This window comes from Sitophilus oryzae, unplaced genomic scaffold (assembly GCF_002938485.1).
Source record: "Sitophilus oryzae breed Bouriz unplaced genomic scaffold, Soryzae_2.0 scaffold_1185_pilon_pilon, whole genome shotgun sequence".
Classification (NCBI taxonomy): domain Eukaryota; kingdom Metazoa; phylum Arthropoda; class Insecta; order Coleoptera; family Curculionidae; genus Sitophilus; species Sitophilus oryzae.
Genome location: NW_022145821.1, coordinates 988,842 through 1,011,905, shown reverse-complemented (window position 1 = coordinate 1,011,905; position 23,064 = coordinate 988,842). Strand labels below are relative to the sequence as shown.

The 23,064-nt window shown below is 29.9% G+C and overlaps 1 protein-coding gene across 1 annotated transcript in view; it reads left to right on the top strand.

The window, feature by feature from the left end:
- LOC115891562 overlaps window positions 1-22,680 on the top strand; it is a 28,840-nt gene extending 6,160 nt beyond the window's left edge. Inside the window, exon 2 of the mRNA XM_030912049.1 lies at window positions 22,623-22,680. Coding sequence (XP_030767909.1) covers window positions 22,623-22,680 — 58 coding nt within the window. The remainder of the gene's footprint in view (window positions 1-22,622) is intronic.
- Window positions 22,681-23,064: the final 384 nt, after the last annotated feature.

Below are 23,064 nucleotides of genomic sequence, written 5' to 3'. Positions count from 1 at the left end.
TCATTATTTTAATACACTTGCGTGTTGCTGGAAAACCAGTTGTTATACAATTGATATCTTCATAATTCGTGGACGAAAATATATATTGACGCTATAAATAGTCGGAGTTATTGAAATAATATTTAAAAATTGTAAAAATATCTTTTTTATATAAGTACAAAAAAGAAAAGGCTGTTTTGTTATATTTTATTTTTCTTGGTAATTTTAAGAATTTAAATATAATTAGTATAACTAACTGTAATAATTAGTTTGACTAATAAAATAAAGTTCATTGAATAACAGATGAATATTTCACCACCAAAATATAAATCAAGAAAATAAAAATATTTATTTTTAGAATATGTCACTGAATTTAGAATTTAATAAAAACCAGCTAATTTAACAACAATTTTAACAACAACTCGGGATCTGTAGTACCAGAAATCAACAGAAGAATTAAGTTAGCATGGAGTACTTATGGAAGAAACTCAATCATATTCAAATCTAGAATGCCACTCTATCTAAAGAAGAAAACATTGGACCAATGTATACTGCCAGTCATGCATGCGAAATATGAAGACTTAAAACGGACATCATAAGGAAGCTGCATGTCGCACAATGCTCAATTGAAGGAAATATACTGAAAATAACCCAAGAGAGACCGTAAAAGAATAGAGTGAATACGACGAAAGACCCAGGTAATAGATGTCATCCACAGAGTCACATTCCTCAAGTGGCCGGATACCTGGCAGGAAGAATGGACAACAGATGGATTACAAAAATTACAGCATGGTACCCACGAGGTCTTAAGAGACCTAGAGGAAGACCGAACCTGAGATGGGACCGTGATATTACGAAATCAGCAGGGATAACTTGAGCCCGCATACCTAACAATAAACAACAATGGGCCCAGCTAAAAAGAGAGTATGTGAAGGAGACTACACCATAATTGTAAATGGTTGAATAAGCTGAAAATGATGGTGACGATGATGAAAAACCACCTGCTTACAGTGGTTCTTTACTAGAAGATTTTTTTCTAAACAACAAAACAACATCGAAAACACTCTTGAAATTTTACCTTGACACCTTAGTTTTATTCACTGACGTTTTGATGTATTGTCATTTGAGAAAGTAAAATATGATAAAATATTACTATATAAAAATTTATTACTATACAGGGTGCTACAAATTCGAGGTACGAGCATTAGTATCTCGGTCACCGTAATAGATACGAAGATGGTTAAATTGGGGCAAAGTTGCCGCCTTGGAATGTTCACCAAAATGCCAAAAAAAGTTTTAAAAATTTCAAGGATTGCTGAGTTTTTTGGAAAAAACTCATTTTTTTGAAATACGATTTTATTTTTTCCTGTCGTTAGTTTTTAGAAAATCAAAAAACTAATTGCACATTCTCATAGCCACTTTATTAGGGCTATCTGATAGTATTGTTAGATTTTCAAATTAGCTGATAATTTGTGATTGAGATACAGAGGCTGATTTTTTTGAAATACGGACCTGCATATTTTATTTCAGATTTTGGAAGAACTCGGTCACCTAAGTACAATGATATGCCACACTTTATACTTTTTTTGTTTCGGACATTTGAACACAAAATTTATTTTAACTAATTTCAAGTCCGGCTCTGTTTTTTAAATATTTAAATTATTCATCGTTACAATATTGATAAGCCTTCAAACTTAACTGTGACGTGGGGTAAAACATTGAATACGAAAAATTAAATTCAGTAAAAAAATAATTGCATTACTTGACGTCATTTGTAAAAGTTAAATCAATATTTTTCAACATTTACAATAAAGAGTACAAAATGCATTCGGAAGTATAAGAAGACGATATGTTCAAAGAGCTATAAATAAAATTGAAAGAATAATAAATTTGTGCAATAAGCAAGGTGGTAACCCTTTCGATCATGTAAAGCATTAGAAACTAGTTTGTAGAAGGTGATTTATTTATAATAACTACGATTAATATTATGCATATTGTTAGATCGTACACTGAGAATTTCAAATTCACAATAAAAAAAGTTAAAAATAGTATCTTTAAATTGCTGAGCTGGATAATATTTATTTGAATCTTTCAATTGGCTCGATTTTCCTTATTCAATGTTAAATAGCGCTGATTAATATTGTTGCAATGAATATAATCAGATTAAATATTTTAAGAAACCAGGGTCGGACTACAAATATTTTAAATAATAATTAAATAGTTTTGTTGTTGTTAAGGTACTCAAAACAAAAAAAAAGTATAAACTGTGGCATATCGTTATAGTCAGGAGACCGAGTTCTTTGAAAAACTGAAATAAAAAATGCAGGTCTGTATTTAAAAAAATGAAGTCGGCCTCTGTATCTCACAAATTATCAGCTAATTTGAAAATCTAAAAATACTGTCAGATAGCCCTAATAAAGTGGCTATGAGTATATGCAATTAGTTTTTTGATTTTCTGAAAAGTAACGACAGGAAAAAATAAAACTGATTTTCAAAAAAAGTCGCAACCAAACTCAGCAATCCTTGAAATTTTAAAAACTTTTTTGATAGCGTCTTGGTGAACATCCCAAGGCGCAACTTTGCCCCAATCTTCGTATCTATTACGGTTTCCGAGATAGCAATGCTCGTACCTCGAATTTGTAGCACCCTGTATAAACATATAAAGCAAAATAAAATAATAATAACGTAATTTCAACTATTCACGTTCAATGTGCAAGAAGTGTGGTTGCAGAATGTGTGGTGGTTATGAATTAAAATTTTACTTTTTTTTGTTTGCTCTAATTTATGGCTTATTTTCAACAAGAACGTTATTATAGGCAATAATATTTTGATAAATGAACATTAATAAATAAACATTTTCTTAGACGAATTGTTTTGACTTTAAACAAACAGTTTTGCTTTTAGCATACTTGGTTTTTAAAATATTTGTAGTAATAGTTATAAAAATGTGGTATTTTGAATAAAAAGGCAGTTTCAAATATTTCTAACATTTATAATTGAATATAGTGAGTTTTCTACAATGTTCTCTATGAGCATCTTGGAAACTACTGGAGCTAGAAAGTTGGTTAAATGGGGAAAGAATTGCAGTTTTATGAGGAGAAATACATGCACTTCTCGGATTTTTGAAAAAGTTTATGGCTTACTGGATATTTTGAGAAAAACAAATTTCGGCTATTATAAAAATGCTCTCTAATTCCATTATAATCTACTTGACAAAACGTTTTTCGATAGAAGTTCAAGATAATCACATCCTTAATGAGATTGTTTTCTCCGTTTTTTTTTAAATCTAACTTATGACATATTTTCAATAAGAAGGTTATCATAGGCATTAATATTATGATAAATAAACATTAAAATGAAAAAGAGCAAACAACTGCAAGTTTAAACTGAAAAATTACAATGTATACATTTTATTTTGTTTTTACTTGTTCGGCTATGTGATAAATTGTTTTGAAGCTATTTGATAAGAGAGGGAAATACTCACCAGCACACATACGTACCGAATACAAATCTTATTATTTTGGGGTGGTGTTTTGCCATTGTTAGTTGATTGCGAATTGATATTCATTGTTACTTGATTGCATTAATTTATACGCTTCTTAATTAGTTCTTATGAATAAAACAGTTTACGAGATCTGTCTAAATTTCTCTGATGTTCTTTTATTTTTTGCTAAAATTAACATTTATCTTGTTTAATGTTCTGTTTTTTAATTAAACTTTATTGTATACTATCATTACTAACGTTTATAAAACACCAATTACTGGACGAACTGCTATTTGATTGTTATTATCAAATAAATATGGAACTTGAAACAGAACATAGTTTGTCATCTTTAATTTTCTTTTAATAAAAGCGTTCTTTTACATCTATTCATGTTCTAGGATATATTAATAAAAGTATGCTTCTATTTTATAATTAAAAGTATAATAAAACAATAATTCACTACATACACCAAAACACTTTTGGTGTATTGTGGTGTACACTGGACGCGCGTTTCGCTAACCTTGTTTTAATCATCAGCAGATGATTAAAACTTATATTTAATAATCTGCTGATGATGCTAACATTAGCGAAACGAGCGTCAAGTGCAGAAGTAAACTGTTTTGGAAAAATTAGTGGTTTTATTTTACTGCTGTAACACCAAAGATTCCAACACCCAAGTGTGCAATTAAAAATATATTATTTTTTGTATATAGATTTTAAAACATCACTTTTCACATTAATTAATTTTTTAATTTACTTTATAATATTTATTTTTCATTATTATTTTTTTATTTATGGTATATTTAACTTTTACCTTCTTTCTTATTGACCTACCTTGTTTCTTATTTCTTTAATGTTTTATTGTTTCCTTTTTTTATTATGAACATTACATTTGAGTATTGAAATAAAATCAAAAATAATTTTCTACTAAATTTGTAAACGTTAGCGTTTATAATTAAATTTGGTTTATAGAACAAAAATTGCAGAATTTGTTTTATCGGCTTACTCTTTTAATGCCGTTCAGAATTTTAATATTGTTCTGTTCACAACAATGTTTAATTTTAACAAAGCATACCAAATTCTATTAACCAAATATTGATTCTCCTTTATTTCATTGCAGATGAAAATCAAACGTTTTATTTTTTGGAGGCAATCACAACGAAATAAAATAGAGAAAAAAGAACGGACATTTTTGAACTAACCAAATCAAATTCTGTTCGTCGTATCTCAGTTAGGTATCATTCGCTTGATATTTTTATCTCTTTGTTTTATATATGCCCGATAAACATTTTTTGCATTGTTGATGCTTACTGATAAAAAAAAACATGTACAAGCCTAACGTTTGAAATATAAAAACAATTCACTTTTAAGCATTCTTTTAAAGGGTGTTTAACGTGCAACAAAGGTCATTAAAGTAGCCCTTATAAAAATTCCTTTGACTTTGACGATTTACTTTGACTGGAAACAAACAGTTTTGCTTTTAGCATACTTGGTTTTTGAAATATTTGTAGTAGTAGCTACAACAATGTGGTATTTCTGGATATGTCAGTTTAAAATATTTGTAACAATGATTGTTGAGTGTAAAAAATTATTAAAAATAATTATTTGTTACAAAAATTGGTTTTCAAGTCAAGAAAGAATGAGAAATACGTATCAGGCTTTAGATTTTTACCTTTTTTTTATAAAGCGAAGGAAGAAAATCTAGATATAGATATTAAAAAAATGAAAATCATCTGTTTATGTAAATAAAAACTGTGATAGATACATTGTCCAATGTTTTATGCTTTGTTGTTGTTTGACGGACGCTTAATTTTGGCAATGTACAGGGTGAGTTTATAGTTAAATATGTTTAAATTCTTTGGTTTTTGAGATATTTAAAGATATTTAAATATGCATGCTACAAGAGAATTGATTATCAACACCCTGTACATTACTTTTCAGAATTAATTCTTGTGCTGAGTTTAAAGGTAAAGAAATAAACTTTACTGAAAAATATTATTGTTTCCTTAAATTTATACAGGGGTACCAAAAATTAGTGATCTATTTTACGGATTTATTTTACATAAAAACTTTGTTATTTCAAATGCAACACCCTGTATTTTTTTAAATAAATTGAAGCAGATTCAAATGCTCTTTCAGACTATATTAGGGTTTCCTATACCTATCTATCTCAGATTTTAAATCAAAAGCGATTTTTAAATAAAATGGCAATCAAGATGGCTGGTATCGCCATGGCAATTTTTTAGTGACAGTTAGTAACTATTTTCAAAATCGACATTAGTGTATGGACATTATTATTAAAACAGTTTACTAAAATTTACCCACAATAGTTTAATAAGTAAGTATTCTTTATTTTATGAAGAAAAATAAAGCCATATCTGTTGGTGGAACGAATGGATATGTTACTAGTGATTTTATTTTGTGAGAAAAAATATTTCTTGGCCTCAAGAGCAAGAGCTAATGCTCAAAGATATCCAAATAGGAATCTTCCTGATAAGCGTTCCTTTGAAAAACTACTTGTCCTATTTCCTATTTCGTAGAATTGGTAGTGTAGTTTATAAAAAACCTATTAGGCAGAAACCTGTCGTTGGAAGTGAAGAAATTGAATTTGCCGTAATTGACTCCTTTATAAAAAAATCATATATCTACAAGTTATCGTAAAATAAAACAAAGAACTACTTCTTCATTTTTCTTGATAGAATAATAAATACATATTAATAAATATTATTTATTAAACTATTGTAGGTCAAATAAATAAAAGTAAACTGGTATATATTTAAATAAAGTCTATATACTAATGTCGATTTTGAAAATAGTTACTAACTGTCACTAGAAAATTGTCATGGCGATACCAGCCATATTGATTGCCATTTTATTTAAAAATCGCTTTTTATTCAAAATCTGAGCCAGATAAGTATAGGAAACATTAATATAGTTTGAAAGAGCATTTGAATGTGCTTCGGTTTATTTAAAAAAAAACAGGATGTTGCATTTGAAATAACAAAGTTTTTATGTAAAATAAATCCTTAAAACAGATCACCAATTTTTGGTACCCCTGTATAAATTTAAGCAAGCAATAATATTTTTCAGTAGAGTTTATTTCTTTACCTTTAAACTCAGCACAAGAATTAATTCTGAAAAGTAATATACAGGCTGTTAATAATCCATTCTTTTGTAGCATGCATATTTAAATATATTTAAATATCTCAAAAACCAAAGAATTTAAACATATTTAACCCCTATAATAAATGCCTTTTTTTGGACCCAAGAATCCAAAAATGAAATAAAATACCGGGAGTTCCATAAGAAAAAAAATAACTTTGGTATGGATGTTAGTTTTGAGACACCCTGTATATTTCAAAATAATTTTAAATTGTGCACATTGCCTCCCCACATATACCCATAAAATATTTTGTTTCTACATCTTTCCGTTTTCGTATAATCAACCGAGGCGAATGAGGTGCGCCTCTTTCCTCAATCCTCAAATCTTTTTGTGTCATTTCATACTAATAATCTGTCATGTCTAATTCCACGTATATCATGTAATGTTTTGTACTATATCTGTGTCTTTTTTACTATGACTTTCTTAGTTTTGTATAATTTTATTAGTGTAAGTGTCTGGGGATTATGTCAAACACATTCTCTAAACGGAAAAATACCTTTTCCAAGAAAATAGTGTCATTGTAAGTCTGAAATTTTCCACACCCTGTATATTTCAAAATAATTTTAAATTGTGCACATTGCCTCCCCACATATACCCATAAAATATTTTGTTTCTACATCTTTCCGTTTTCGTATAATCAACCGAGGCGAATGAGGTGCGCCACCCTGTATAGACAATGAAAACAGTGGCTTGTTTATGGAACACCGACACAATGCGCACATATCTTACACCTGTATTTGCCAGATTTAGTTCCCAGACACTTATTTTTATTCCTCAAGGAAGAATTTTGCTTCAGATTTTAATTTGCTAGCATAGAAGGCAATTATTTCGACTTGGTGACCATGTAGAAACATGTAAGGAGATTATGTCATATTTGCAGTATTCAAGTATCCCATATCCGGATAAATGCCTGCCATTCTGTATGTTCTGTCCTTTTTTTTTCATCTTTTTGTGTCATTTCATACTAATAATCTGTCATGTCTAATTCCACGTATATCATGTAATGTTTTGTACTATATCTGTGTCTTTTTTACTATGACTTTCTTAGTTTTGTATAATTTTATTAGTGTAAGTGTCTGGGGATTATGTCAAACACATTCTCTAAACAGAAAAATACCTTTTCCAAGAAAATAGTGTCATTGTAAGTCTGAAACTTTCCACTATCTGCATATAATATTGTAAACATTAACTTAACATAATTCAATTATTAAAACACATTAAATGAAACTTTAAAGCTTCATTCAGAACCTCGCAATTAGCGAAATAAATTAGTGGTTTCAATTAGGGTAGAAGTTTGTTCCTCTTATTTCAATGTAAGCATTCACATTGTTAAAATTAGTGGTAGTCATTTTAATTCGTAGAAACAGTTAACAAACTTTTGACTTTTCCACTAATTATACTTCAAAATTTGCGAAAAATGCCATTTTGGACTTTGATTATCACCCGTCAAGTGAAATTGTGGTTCGAAATCATAAGTTGATTGTTTTATAAGCTAAATATTAGGCTTTCTCCATGGATTCAACTGACTATCGCAAGCTGTCGCTAGGATATTTTATTAATTTTAATTGTGTTTTTTAGACATTGTGAATGATCATAATCTAAAAAGTATAAAGTGAAATTGAAACCACTAATTTATTACACTAATTGAGACGTTCTGAATGATGCTTTAGGTAAATTATTTTTGCGATCTCTCAAGTCCAAACTCTAAATGTCGGATGCAATTGATTAAACTATCATTTTAAACTGGCAAAAATGGTATTTGTTCAGGATTATGAGGCATACCCTTAATGAATGTGCGTAACTTAATTATATAAGATTATCCACCGCTAAATTTAACAACGCTCTAAACAAACACACTAATCAAACGCATACTATTTATTTAGGTTTAGCGCGGCAAAATGCGCCTATCAAAGGACATATTTCGACCCTTTTAGTGTTGTTATAGCTGGCTGACTCTACGTCATTAGCGAATTCGTCGACTATGTTGACCTACGCACGCGTTAATTTTTGGGCCGCTATTGACGGTTAATTAGTTAATTTTATTTTAAATGATGGAGTGGCGTAATTAGAACTTTGCGAAAACAAGTTAAACTAAGTATAATTTTTAAAAACTTATAGAAATGCTTCTCTTTAAGCAATAGTATAGGATCCGGGCAGAGTTTATTACGCTCGTCGTATTCTAATCAAAACACGGTTCAAAGTTTTTCCTACGAACCCGGCAACAGTGCGTCGGGCATCTGTAGCTTCTATAATAAAAAACTTAGTAATTTTATATAAAGGCCAACCTGAAGTATACGTTAGGTTTTGTGTATTTCAGGAAAATATTTTAACTTCTACAGGGTGGCTCAAAAAAGTGTGAGTAGATTGGGATGATTTTTTTTAAATGGAACATCCTGTATATTATTACATTTTTGGCTGCTTTTCTGGTCATTTTACATATCCTAAGATATTATTAAATATGTTTTGATATTTTCAAAAATATTAATAAATAAATAAAAAAAGAAGGGTTTTCAGGCTTTTTTAAGAATATTATTAAAAATACAAGAAATGTTCTGAAATCAAAACTATACTAAATATTTACTATTGTTGGTCTTTACTTACTTTGTCATAAATATCGTAAATCTTAAACCATACAAGGTGTTCAAAATTCTATGCCAAACTTTATAAAATATAAAATAAATTTTCTTTGTTTTTTGAAGTTAAAATAGTTTCCTGAAATACATTCTAATATATACTTTAGGTTGGCATTTATAGTATAAGCATACTGTAGAGAGTATAAAATTATTATATACAATCATTAGAGCCAATCTTAATAAGAATTCAGCATGCTGGGCATTTTGAAATGTGTATTTCTATTATTAGGCTGTAGCATCAGAAATTAGAATTTGTTTATTTTTTATTTTATGCTTACATTATTTCCGATCTCCGATCCATCTTACATCATACCAATCATTATTTTTTCACTTTTACCAGTACAATTAACGATTATTAAAAGACTAAACAAATATGTTAAACTAACTAAACTGACTTCTAATTACTAAATTATTACACATAAAAGACTAAAAGTAGTTTACAAAAACACAAAAGTTAATAATCTGGGTATTGCTATTTCGCCACTTTAGAAAAAATCTAAAAAAATAAAAAAGTTTTATTTTTGTAAAATACCACTGCATAGAATCAAAACAAAGACTGCATTGTCATTGGCTTTATGCTTGTAAAGAAAATTTGCCTACTCGACAAAAAATGCTTAACATTTTACGAGGTACATCATCCCTGAAGCGAGGAGCAAAAAACAAATATAAAAATAAAAAAAAATTATTTAAAATGTCTAAATATAACTACAGACAGAGAAATTTTTAGTGTTCTGCAACTGATACCGAATAAAGTTGAAGTAAAAATTCTATTAATAAATTGATAGTAATATGCGATTAGATAGACCATCCGCGCTATTCGTCCGCGTGTTTTGTTCAAGATAGCAGTCGGACGAAATCATCCGGATGGAGCAAACGCGACCCATGTGAAATTGTTCATATAAACTTATGGTACTTGCTCGAAGTCGCGGACGGTCCGCTCCATCTGAAAGCGCTGTAAATATTTACTCAGATAAGATATACATTGCCGCGTTCAGATGAATTAAAAAATATAATAGCTAAATCACAGGTTTCACAACCACATATCTATAATTACCATTGTTATTGGCCAATTATTAACGGTTTTTAGGCCACTAAATTAATTAATTTTTCAATATCTGCGCCGCGCTTGCATTTTGACAATGGTCCGTTCAGGCTTTTCAGATTGATTTTTCTCTTTATTCCAATAATGCCTAGTGCGAAATTTCGGTTTTAAATAAATGATAAATCGTATATTTAGCGTTAAACTCAATTTAATTGGCAAAATAAAACAGAGATGACGGTCAGTTAAGGTGGGAATCCGAAAACAATTTGCAAATGTCAGTTAATTTAGCTGACCATTATTCGACATTGATTTTATATTTATTGTACGTGTAAGTAACTAACTAAAGACATTATTTTTTTTTGTTATTTATAACCCGTTATATACAAATTCGAGGTACGAGCATTGGCCTCTCAATAACCGTAATAGATACGAAGATGATTAAATTCGGGCAAAGTTGCAAGTTGCGCCTTGGGATGTTCACCAAGATGCCATCAAAAAAGTTTTAAAAATTTCAAGGTTTGCTGAGTTTAAAAAAACGGATTTTTTTGAAAATCAATTTTATTTTTTTTTTCTGTCGTTACTTTTTATGAAATCAAAAAACTAATTCGACATTCTCATAGCCACTTTATTAGAGCTATCTAATAGTATTTTATATTTTTAAATTAGCTGATAATTTGTGAGATACAGAGGCCAACTTATTTTTTTAAATACTGACCTGCATTTTTTATTTCAGGTTATGAAAGAACTCGGTCTCCTGAGTACAATGATATGCCAGACTTAATTTTTTTTTTGTTTCGGAAATTTCAACACAAGTTATTTAAACTATTTTCAACTCCGGCTCTTTTTTTTTAATATTTAATCTATTCATCGTTACAATATTGATAAGCTTTCAAACTTAACAATGACGTGGGGTAAAACATTGAATACGGAAAATCAAATACAATAAAGTAATATAAAATAAATAATATGTGTGTGTGCAATAAATACCTCTGAGCATTTACAATAAACAGTACAAAATGCATTCGGAAGTATAAGAAGATATGTTCCAAGAGGTATAAATAAAATTGAATGAAAAATAAATTTGTGCAATAGGTAGGGTGGTAACCCTTTCGAACATGTAGAGCATTATAAACTAGTTTGTAAAAGTTAATTTATTTATAATAATTATGATTAATATTATGCAAATTATTAGATCGTACACTGAGATTTCAAATTTATAATAAAAAAATTAAAATAATATCTTTAAGTTGCTGACCTGGATATTATTTATTTGAATCTTTCAATTGGCTCGATTTTTCTTATTCAATGTTAATTAGCGCTGATCAATATTGTTGTGATGAATATAAGCAGATTAAATAATTTAAAACAAAAACAGAGTCGGACTAGAAATTATTTTAAATAATAATTAAATAGTTTTGTTGTTGTTAAGGTACCCAAAACAAAAAAAAAAGTTTAAGTGTGGCATATCATTGTAGGTACACAGGAGACCGAGTTCTTTCAAAACCTCTTTTTAAATTTGGCGCTGGGGACTCAGGTGGCAGCTTAAATGTCAGGTTCCCACATGTATTTATTTATTTTCCGACATTGTCATTTGTTTTGACACTTTAGTTGTATATTACGAGTTTTTGGTTTAAGTCAATTGTGTTGTGATACTTAATACTTAACTTGTGTTAACCCTTAAGTACTAACACCCCGTCTCACAGACGCAACGGACTAGCTGGACATATGACATCTCCACTCCTCTCCGTTTCTAATTATCATCCAACTATGTAATTTCAATACGCATCAAAACAAGTTAAAAGCCGGCAGGGCAATTTGCAAAAGTGTGTAGTTTTAAAAATATTTTAGTTTAAACTGTCGATGCCGTCTGACAGACGGAGTGTTAGTGTTAACGTAAGTTTTTTTTCTAATTTGTGGAATGAATCAAGCACCTAATAGCCCCAAACATGTGAAGTATGGCTAGCAAAATTACAAGGTTACTCTTCTAAAGTGGTTTGAAGAGATTGGCAGCGATAATAGCAAAATAGTGACATAGAATCCGAATGTGGCGAAAATTTTGCTATAGACAGCGATCATAATTCTGAATTCGAATTAGAAGGTAAAAAAACGGGTTTTAACTAATATCTAAAGGTATGTAGCTGTCTATGTTTTGTTATATATGACGAAAATATGGATGTAAACGATCAGGAGACTAATATCGAATAAAATGAAGAGAACAATTTGTTTGGAATGCGCAAAAAAGTGTCTAGGGAACAAGCCCATCTTTAGGCATTGTCATTTTTTTATCCTTTATATTTTCTTTTGCTTTTTTTGTGCTTAATAGATGGGTTTTTATATGCTAAATATAATAATAAATATAATTTTTCATTTTCCTTTCGTTTTTTTTTCTATCTCGATGAGAAACAAAAATATGTCAAAAATCCAAAACTAGTACTGTTATTTCAAAAATATAAAACATGTTTGCATAATATAAGCATTACATATTTTTTTCCTGTAGTTTTAATGCTAATGATTCACTCCACTTACAAAAAAATTGTTAGACACAAACAAAATATGAATTTTTTAAAAGCGTCTCTCAGACGGTCTGTTAGTATAGGCGCGACTATTTCAATATGTTAGTACTTAAGGGTTAAGCTTAAAAATATTTACTAGCACACCTTGCTGTCGAACATTGTTCTTTATAGAACCACTTTTAGTGCAAAGTGTACCAGATGCCGAAGCAGCTTAATAGCCGTTACAAAAAAATCATCTCAACCTTATTAAAATATTTTGAACTGGAAAGCGGTAGTCTTTTAGGGCCCTTAAGTGCTGTGAAGGAGGTTAGTTTTGTTGCTGTAAATAAAAACTGTCCATATATTTATGATGAATTCATTTAGACACTAGCCAAGTTGGTAGGTCATTTACAATGATATGGTCGAGTACCGCGGCTTGGGACCGCGTAAACGAAGTAGGCCTTGTCCAGATTAGCCTTAGCGGAAAAAATGAGTTATTACCCAAAAACTACCCTTTTAACACTTAAAAAACTAACTCTTACAAAGTAACGGATATATTAATAAAATATTTGAAAAATATGTTACTAACGTCTTATAAAATTTGCCGAAAATAATTATAAAAATCCCTCCTTTAAATTCTATTAAGCCAAAATATTCCTTTATCCTTAACCATAACGATACCGAAAAATAAAACCTCCGATAAAACTTGATATTTGTAAACTGTAAGCCGAATTAAAATGGAAGCCGTTCGTTCCCTTTAGTTCGGCTGCTTTGCACTTTAACAAACTTTTAACAAACAACGTGATGGATTTATTGAATTTTAAGAGGCCATTTGGGTGCGCGCGAAGTCGGATTAATCTTTATAGAAGTTTTTCGTGAGCCGGTTTTTCCAGCTTTTCCTCTTGTCCCCGGGAAATATATGGGTGTGGGGTAGGGAGGGACGGCAAGATGGCAGTTTCTCTTTTGTTTCGCGCGGCGGGGGATTTTTCGCGGCAATTTATTTTTGGAGATCGAACAAGCTTGTGTATGCTCTTTATTTTTTCACGTTATTCTTTTATTTTTTCTTAGTGTAACATAGGGTGTCCCATATTTTTGAAATAAAAATATTATGATCAATGATGAAAAAATTATATTCTATAATTTGTAATCAAAATAAATTCATTAGACACAAAAGTGCTTCGTTTGTCCACTAGAGGGCATCAAACTTTAAAAAAATAAACAGATTTTTTAAGATATTTTAAGAACCGTTATCCCGGTTTGTATGGGATTTGGGATGCCTATGTTTTGCTAAGTGCAATTGACCTTCACAAAGTGCATTTGTCCTTCACAAAAATTAAAAAAAGTACGAGGAAGGTTAAAACTACCTCCTCCCCTACATAAATTTTAGTATAAATAGTTTCTAACTCAACCGACACGCGACGACCCATTTTATTTCGTAAAATGGCTCCTTTAGTATTTACTACATTTTTTACCTCTTGTAAAACAACGCTACGTCGCATAGTTTTTGAGAAAAAATGATTTGAAGAATTTATTTTTCCATAGCAGACCTACAAAATATATAAGGAGTTTCACTATTTCGTGGGCATAGAACAAGTACGATTTTTTTGAATCAGAACACTGCTTGAATCAAATACCTTTACACAAAACTTCTTCGTTTGTTCGTTAGAGGGCATCAATAAAAAATAAACCCCAATGTTAATTAATTTAGAATTAATTAACTTTTTTAAGCTTTTTATAAAGCTTATTGTCAAATATAATTTGTGGTACTAATATAAAATTCCATATTTTTGCCAACTAGATTATTAGAGCATAATAAGTTTTATTTGCCTCCATTGCTTGAGTGACAAAAAATATTTTTTGGCAGTTACCTTCGGAATTTTTTTTTCCTTAAAAAATATGCGCGGTAGCGTTTTTTTTATGAAAAAAAATGGTAGTAAATACTAGAAGAAACATTTTACGAAAAAAAAAATCGGAAAGTTTGAAAATATTTATAATAAAATTTATGTTGAGGTGGAGATAGTTTTCACACTTCCCATACTTTTTTGATTTTTGTGAAAGTCAAAAGTTAAAGCACTTAGAAAATATAGACCTTTTTTGCGTTTTTTAATGTAGACGACAAATGTGTACGGATAAAAAATATACAGAAAATAACTATATATTGTTCGAAATATATTTAATTTTCAAATTTTCTTCATAATTCTTAAGTATCTGATAAACCTTTCTTAATAAAAGATTTGCATTCTGCACTTGTGTTATGCACAGCGTTTCTTTTATTTATTTATTTTTTGAATCAGTTCAACTATTTATATGGTTTAATTATAAATCAGTAATTTCTTAAAATATGTATAGATTTAATACCCATTATTGTTTAGTTTGACTTAATGAGTTATTTTTAATTTACTTTTAGTTTACTACGAATAAAATATACATCAATTAGTAGGAAAAATGAATAGAGTCTTGCATCGTATAAACTTGCATTTCGTATTTCACTCGTGAAAAACGGCATTCTAAACATCGCGTCGCAAAATTTATCTGTAAACTGGAGGAACAATAACCCTTGAAATATTATACATTCGGTCTCGGCTCGAGATACTATAAATAAATTTTCAAAGAGGCGATTAAGTGAATTCAGTAGATTTATTTCTTAATTAAAAGCACTAATTCGGGACCATTTTCTCAAGCGGACGTTCTTTCTGCGACGTATTCATTACTGTCAATTGAAAGCGAAGCGGAACTGATAAAAAAAGCGACAAGCGAAGAAATTTAATTGACAACCTTAGACTATTGGGTTGAGAATAGACATTTTTGGTAGTTGTCGTTAGAATATCAATCATAAAAGCAATAAATAGCTTATTTACCCATTTATTGCTATTTTTCCCTAGCAACTGTTAAAATTGCCTTATTATATCTATCAAAAATAGTAGATAAAATAGTACTTTAACCGCAAGGGTAGATTAAATGATACTTTAACAGCGAGGATAGGTTAAAAACTTTATTTCTTGCACGTTTTTTAATTGCTTCCATTTTTGAAAATTTTTGTATTCCTTTTCATAAGTTATTCGGGATTTAAATGGATGTAGTTTGGATATGGCGTTTGTCGCCTCAGCCTGAGTATCTGTTGGTAATTTACTTATTTCGTTTTGAGCCATTTCTGGCTCCAATTCAATCAGCAATCGACGCGAAAGAGAATTAAAAATTATTTACTCAAAACTGACAACTAAAGAGACAGTTTTATTTATTTCTCAAATACATAGAAACTAATGCCAACCCAGCACAATATTTTTCTACTCGTAATAAATTCTTCGAAATAATAATTTCTGAATATTTTTTATAACGTAACTCGCTATGAAAAAAATATTGTTTTATACACGACGATAAAATTGCATTATCGTCTCCCGAAATTAATCCACTCGCGATTTCAACGCTCGTGAATTAATCTTTTCGGTTCTAAAATTAAAAATTAAGTTTTAAGACGAGAGAATAAAGTATTAAATAACATATATGGCAGCATATTTATATTTATTAAGACTTATTCTACTAAGCGAAGTAAATGAATAATAATTTTAATAAACCAACTGATCACCAAGGAGCAGTAATATGAATATCATCTCTTCTAAAAAACGATCTACTGTGTTAGATTAAGTATTTGATTCTCTAGTAAGTAGTATAAAATACGTAAAGGTGAGTTTTATTATATTAGCACGGATATGACAAGGACATTTCAACGAAAACCAAGAAGCTATTTTGGATTCTGTATTTAATAAAACGACGGAAGAGTATCTTTCAAATTTTATGGATGCTATCATCAACAGAATCTGAGTTTAACCAGATATTCTTAGGCCCGGCTGTACAGTATAAACCAATTGTTTCTATCTTATTTTTTTATTAGAATTGTCATAATCAAGAGGGCTACTGATACCGTGTTATAAAAATAAGGTAATTAAGGGCTTATTTTACTGGAGTCTAAGCCATGTTTGTACAACTGGACCTTAGACCCGGTTGTGCAAACATGGCTTAAATTCGGGTTCATGTGAACTGTAAAAAACACTAAACTCAACAATTTTATCTAGGTATATTTTATTTATTTTATTGTAGTACCTATAAGATGATTATAGGGCGCGAAAAGCGCTAGCTCAACAATAAGGAAATATTATATAGATTAACTTTTGGTTTTTTGGTTTTAACTCCTATCTTTTAATTATAAAGAACTAATTAGTTTTAACGTTGATACCAAAAATAAATTGGCTGGATTTTTTGGCATCTTCAAATTATTATATACAGGGTGGCCCATCGAAAACGTTCCGCAAGACATAACGGCCAGGATATTTTTTTTTAAAATCCAAAAACACGTCAATTTTGTTTGTGAGGGGGACAACTTTTGCCCCAAAAATGATTGCAAAATCTTTAACCCTCTAAGCGGGGGTGTCATCCCCCAACTTTTTTCAAATGGGAAGGGGGGTCAAGTGGCACCGCAATGAAAAGAGCTTTCTATTCTCTATATTTCCCCGCTTCGTTTTTGAAAATCGGTCGAGTCATTGAGAAAATATGAAGGATTGAAATTTGAAACATTTATTTAAACATTTATCGGACTAAATGATAAGGATAAATTCCTTCGACCAATTTGCTGTTTTTTCTTATTATTTCTAGACGTTTACGCATTTTTTCACTTGCCACAAGGTTGAACGATCCGGTGCGGTCTCAATATCGTTAAACTGACCTACAATAGAATTTCCAAAAACACCAGCCCGCGACGATCAAACTCGTCTTCGTTGAGTTCTTGTACCAATTGAATTTTGTACGGGTGGAACTTGTGTTTTTTTAATATCGTTTGGACACTTGTACGATTCACGCCGGTCGCGGTCTCATTGGCTAATTTTCTTGTACTCAGCGTACTATCCATGGCAACTTGGCCCAATACGAATACCTCCGTAGCTTCATTTACTACAGGATTCTCTGCCTCTTTTTATTCATAACGGAACCAGTTTCGTGAAATTTTGCTACTAAGTCCCGAACAATTTTGCCATAAAGGTGTTTGTCAGGATGGCGTTCATTGAATATCTGCGCAAACCGATCGCCACATTCATTATTTTTCAAAATAAGTTCGATTATATCCACTTTTTCTGCAAGTGAGTACACCATAATTGTTAAAAAGTTTAACGATATTGAGAAGAACTTCAACGCACAAGTCACAGAACAGCTATCTAGCAACTACTGCACCTGATCGTTCAACCTTGTGGCAAGTAAAAAAATGCGTAAACATCTAGAAATAATAAGGAAAAACAGCAAATTGGTCGAAGGAATTTATCCTTATCATTTACTCTGATAAATGTTTAAATAAACTTTTCAAATTTCAATCCTTCATATTTTCTCAATGACTAGACCGATTTTCAAAAACGAAGCGGGGAAATATAGAGAATAGAAAGCTCTTTTCATTGCGGTGCCACTTGACCCCCCTTCCCATTTGAAAAAAGTTGAGGGATGACACCCCCGCTTAGAGGGTTGAAGATTTTGCAATCATTTTTGGGGCAAAAGTCCCCCTCACAAACAAAATTGACGTGATTTTGGAAGTGATTGCGGAACGTTTTCGATGGGCTACCCTGTATAATATATAAGTTCAAGGAATAGACATTATTGAATAACTGATTAAAATTTTGAAGTTGATTTAAAGTTGAGTATGTACCGGAGCTGTAGATCTTGCGGGAAAAATATTTAAGACTAAAAAGGCCATGGGAAATTGTTGGAAGTCATTTTCTAGTTTATAGAACGGCCGCTAGAAGGCGTAGTTACCAAGGCAAATAAAAGTAAATGGAATTTTTACAAAATTTTGCATAGATAAAGCGTTCTATAGATCATGGCGTCATAATCTCCAGCGATTTTTTTCTTTCGCCCGTTTTAACCTATCTGCTAAATTAAAATGGTGGGGGAAGGGTAGATCTGTTTTTATTTAAATGTCAATAATTCCGGACTGGGTAATCCGAATCCAGACTAGCCTCGTTTAAAAGAGAATTCCTCACTCTATATTGTACCATATAAAAAATAATAATATTCATTTGACAGTATACTGCATTAAATATATTTGTATGTGCAATTTTAGCTGATAGTAAAGAGGTATAAAAGCTTCAAAGGTCAATGAAAACCGCATCTTGTATTTTTTTTCAAACCGAAGCTATTAGCAAAAATATAATGAGTACGAAAAAATAAGCCGTTAACTAGCTCTAATTTTTATAATACGGTATCAGTATTCCTCTTGATTGAATGGTAATGAATAGAAACGATTAACTTATTTTAATAGCAATAATATACCAGAACACCATAATGCCACATGTATTAATATCTAATAATTAAATTGCCAACGTCAGTGAACAAGAAAGGTGTCTCTACAACGAAGTCATGGCAGGATTTGAAAAAAATATACTTTTGAAGTAATATTTTAAACGCCAAAGTTCAACATTTTGATAGTCTCAGCAGCAAATAATTTTTAGTTATTTTAAAATGAATTATCTAATATAGATAAAAAAAAACGTTAGAAATCCTCATATATTTAATTTAGTAGATTTACAGACTATAAACGACCTATTAAATAAAAATTAAACCAACGTTACATGTAAAATTACGCAAAAAATATACAAACATAACCAAATAATCTATTTTCGATTCATTCGAAACCGAATACAGTTCGATCGGTATTTATTAACTGCATTTTTATTTTGCACTGTGCAAAAACGCAATTTAATCAAAAACGCAGGCCGCGAACTACATTACATTTATTTATTCGACATGAGTTATTTAATTAATTAGCAGCAAAAGAGTCCCTTTAGCAAAAATTGAATTAACATTGTTTATACGCAGATATACATACATACACAGAACGTTTATTTAAATTAAATGGACGTTTCGAATAAAGCAACTAACAAAATCGTCGACCATAAATGTTTGTTGTACGGGTATCTGTTGCAGCTTTCATAAATAACTTTAAACATATTGCGTTACACTTTATAGTTAACATTTCATTTCTGAGCCATGGAGTTTCTGTTTTTATCGCACGTGTGACATAAAAACATACGCGGTTTTTTATGTTATCCGGCATGCAATACTAGATAGATGTAGTTAAATTATTTTGTTTAAAACCTTTTTTGATTTATATCTGTGGTTTGTTTATAAGTTGTTTATTTTCTTTATTAAAAAAGTAACGATTGAAATTGCTGTAGTTGCAATAAATTTATTTTTGCATCCAGATTTTTTACTTACAAATTAAACATTTTAAAAAATGTCTATACCTCTGTGGCAGATTTATCTCTTCAAAAAAAGTCCTATGTGTATTTCGCCACTTTAAGAAAATCTACATAATAAAATATTTATTTTTGTGTAAACACTGTTGCGTTAATCCAACGGAGATTAATTGTCAGCAATGGTTTACTAATAAATAAATTTGCCTAACGGACAAAAAATCTTTAGCGTTTCGGGAAGTATATCTCTTCCCGTCGTCGGAAGCAAAAAAATATATAGAATAAAGAAAAAAACTATTTAAAATACATATCTAAATGCAACTATTCGATTAGATATTTTAAATACTTTTTTTTTGCAATTATTTGAGAACACTTTAGTTTTTTTTAAACAAATACGTCTATAACAACCGTTGACATTCTGTTTAAATGAACACACATTTTTATATAAACATTATACATGTAGAAATGTGTTATATTAACATTTTTTGAGATAATGTCATTTTAACAGAACGTCAACGGTTTTTATAGAGATATCTGTTTAAAAAAAAATAAAGTGTTCTCGAATAGTTAATTTAGATATTTTAAATAGTTTTTTTTGCTCTTTGTGTTTTTTGGTACTACTTAGACTGGTATAAATGATGGTCTCCTTTAGGTATTCAGGATAGATACCGCTCTTTAGCGTGCTATTAATTAATTTATTTAGTGACGGAATTAGAAATATTTTTTATTCAAATATCGACGTTAGTTGTAGTTATCGTAGAAATTATTTAGAAGAAAACGAAATAAAAATGAAATATTTACACCCTATGTCTCCGAAATATATAATTTTAGCACTTAAACTTATACGAACTTTTTACTTATTTTTATCTGCAGCGAATACGCTAGCGAAGTTTTCCCAATCGAATTCGGACCACCCTGTGTAGTATAATTAATATTTTTATAAATTGTCTCAAGACTTATTAAATCTCAAGAACTTTAAATCTCTAACTACATAAGTTATCTGTAAGTTATTTTTTCAATTTTATATCGATTTAAAATTTGGGCTCCCATAGTGACACTAACATTCTGAATGAGACGAGCCACCTCTGGACACTAAAGAGGAATATATAGGAGTCTTAAATTAGTGCAAATATTTTTAGGGGTGGTATATTTCGACACCAGGAGCAAGTCTATGTTTTTTCGCAAGAAATGATGTTCAATGAAAAATGTAGCGTATATTTTAGAAAACTTTTTAGGACTGCCTGTTCATCGAAAATTTTCCCACGGTATAGTTCTTTAATCTCTGATATTACCATGGTTTTGGTTTTACTCTATGGTTACGGCACTTGTACCTCACTTAACTCACCCTGTATAAAATAAGATTTTTATTGAATTTCATAACTTGACTGTTCTCTTTATGAGAGAACATTAAAATAGAAAAAAATAAATTATATACACCGCACGTAATGTCCATCGCAATTCATATTATTTTTAGAATTCCAGCGGAATATCGAATTTTATAGATGAATTTTATTAGCCGAATAATATTCAACGGTAGTTATGCGGTTGTCCTCGGTCTATGGTTAATTATTTGGTTTCTCGGAAATAAATTTAGTTTTAATGGATGCGCGTTATTATTGTCGGTCGCAAATAATAGATTTTATTAAAATGAAAATAGCATTTTTATCGTCGCGGTTCTTTGAAAATTTATATCGCTCTTTTTACTATTTTCCGTTGTAGAATTTTAATAATTTTACATATTAAAATTCTGCAGTCTGGGATATTTTATGGGCGCCATAAATTCTTAATAGAAATATTTTTGTAATGGTTTAGTGCAGTCGTACTTTGTGAAAGAGGAGTTTGTTAGTCATTGTAGAATTAATATTTGAAGTCATATATTAAATATAAGTGTAGTAAGGAATTTTCTTTTACAGACAAAAACAAAAGTCTTGGAATGTCACCAGAGCACGTTATCTGTTTATTGAGACGTGAAGGCTTGTCTTTTTCACGAAGATTTTGTGTGTTGATGTAAATCAATAAACAAATTAGAAGATTGCAGAAAAATATAGAGGAACGTAGAGACGTCAAAGAGCTTTTAATATTTAATTAATTAAATATTAAATAATATAAATATAAATATATTAAATATTAATAAAATTTTACACATTTTTTATTGATATGAAATCAACAGTAGAAACTGTATTTCACCCACAATCTATGTTTCAAAAATATCGATTGATTTTAGATTATAAAATAACATAAATAGCTACAAAAACGAGTAAAACAATAACACGAATTAACCAAATATGAGTTAGAACCAACAAAAATTTTCTATTTCTGTTTTTTTTTTGGCACCGTAACTTTATATATCATATTTCTTTAGATATTTCAATTCTGTGCGTAACCAGTCAACTATCGTAGTAAAATGGACAAAAAAAAACACAAAGAACGACAACGATTTATAACAAAACGAATCTGTTAACACGTCGCTCGTCGGTTTACAAGCATAACATACTAAGTCCAAAAACGAATACATTTTTAATGAACTAATATAGCGCCATTATGAACTTAATGAATATGAAAGTAATTTAAATATTAAACTAATATAATTCTTATTCTTGCAGGTATAGTGGATTTTTCTTGGATATAGATCTAGATTCTGGAAGAAATCTAATCAAATGATATACGAGCCCTAACAACTAAATGTTCGGACAAACAAAAATTTATTAAAAAATGTTATTTTCATCAACTGAATTATTTACATTTAAGAAATACTTTTAAATATATTAAAATCTAACATTTGTAATGAGTATTTAAATAGTTTAGTTTCTATAAACATTAAAATAAACTGTAGGCCAATAAATAAACAAAAAGATTGCACAAAATCGTGACAACTAAATGTTCGGACACTGTAAAAAATAACTGTTCTGATATGGCGTTACATCGGCATGAACTTTTGCAACCACTGCAAGCCTGTTTGGCATTGTTTTTATTAATGGTTGACATACCCCATCCGTGCCATTTGCGATTGGAATTATTACCGTCGGATTGGGAAATAAGTAATTT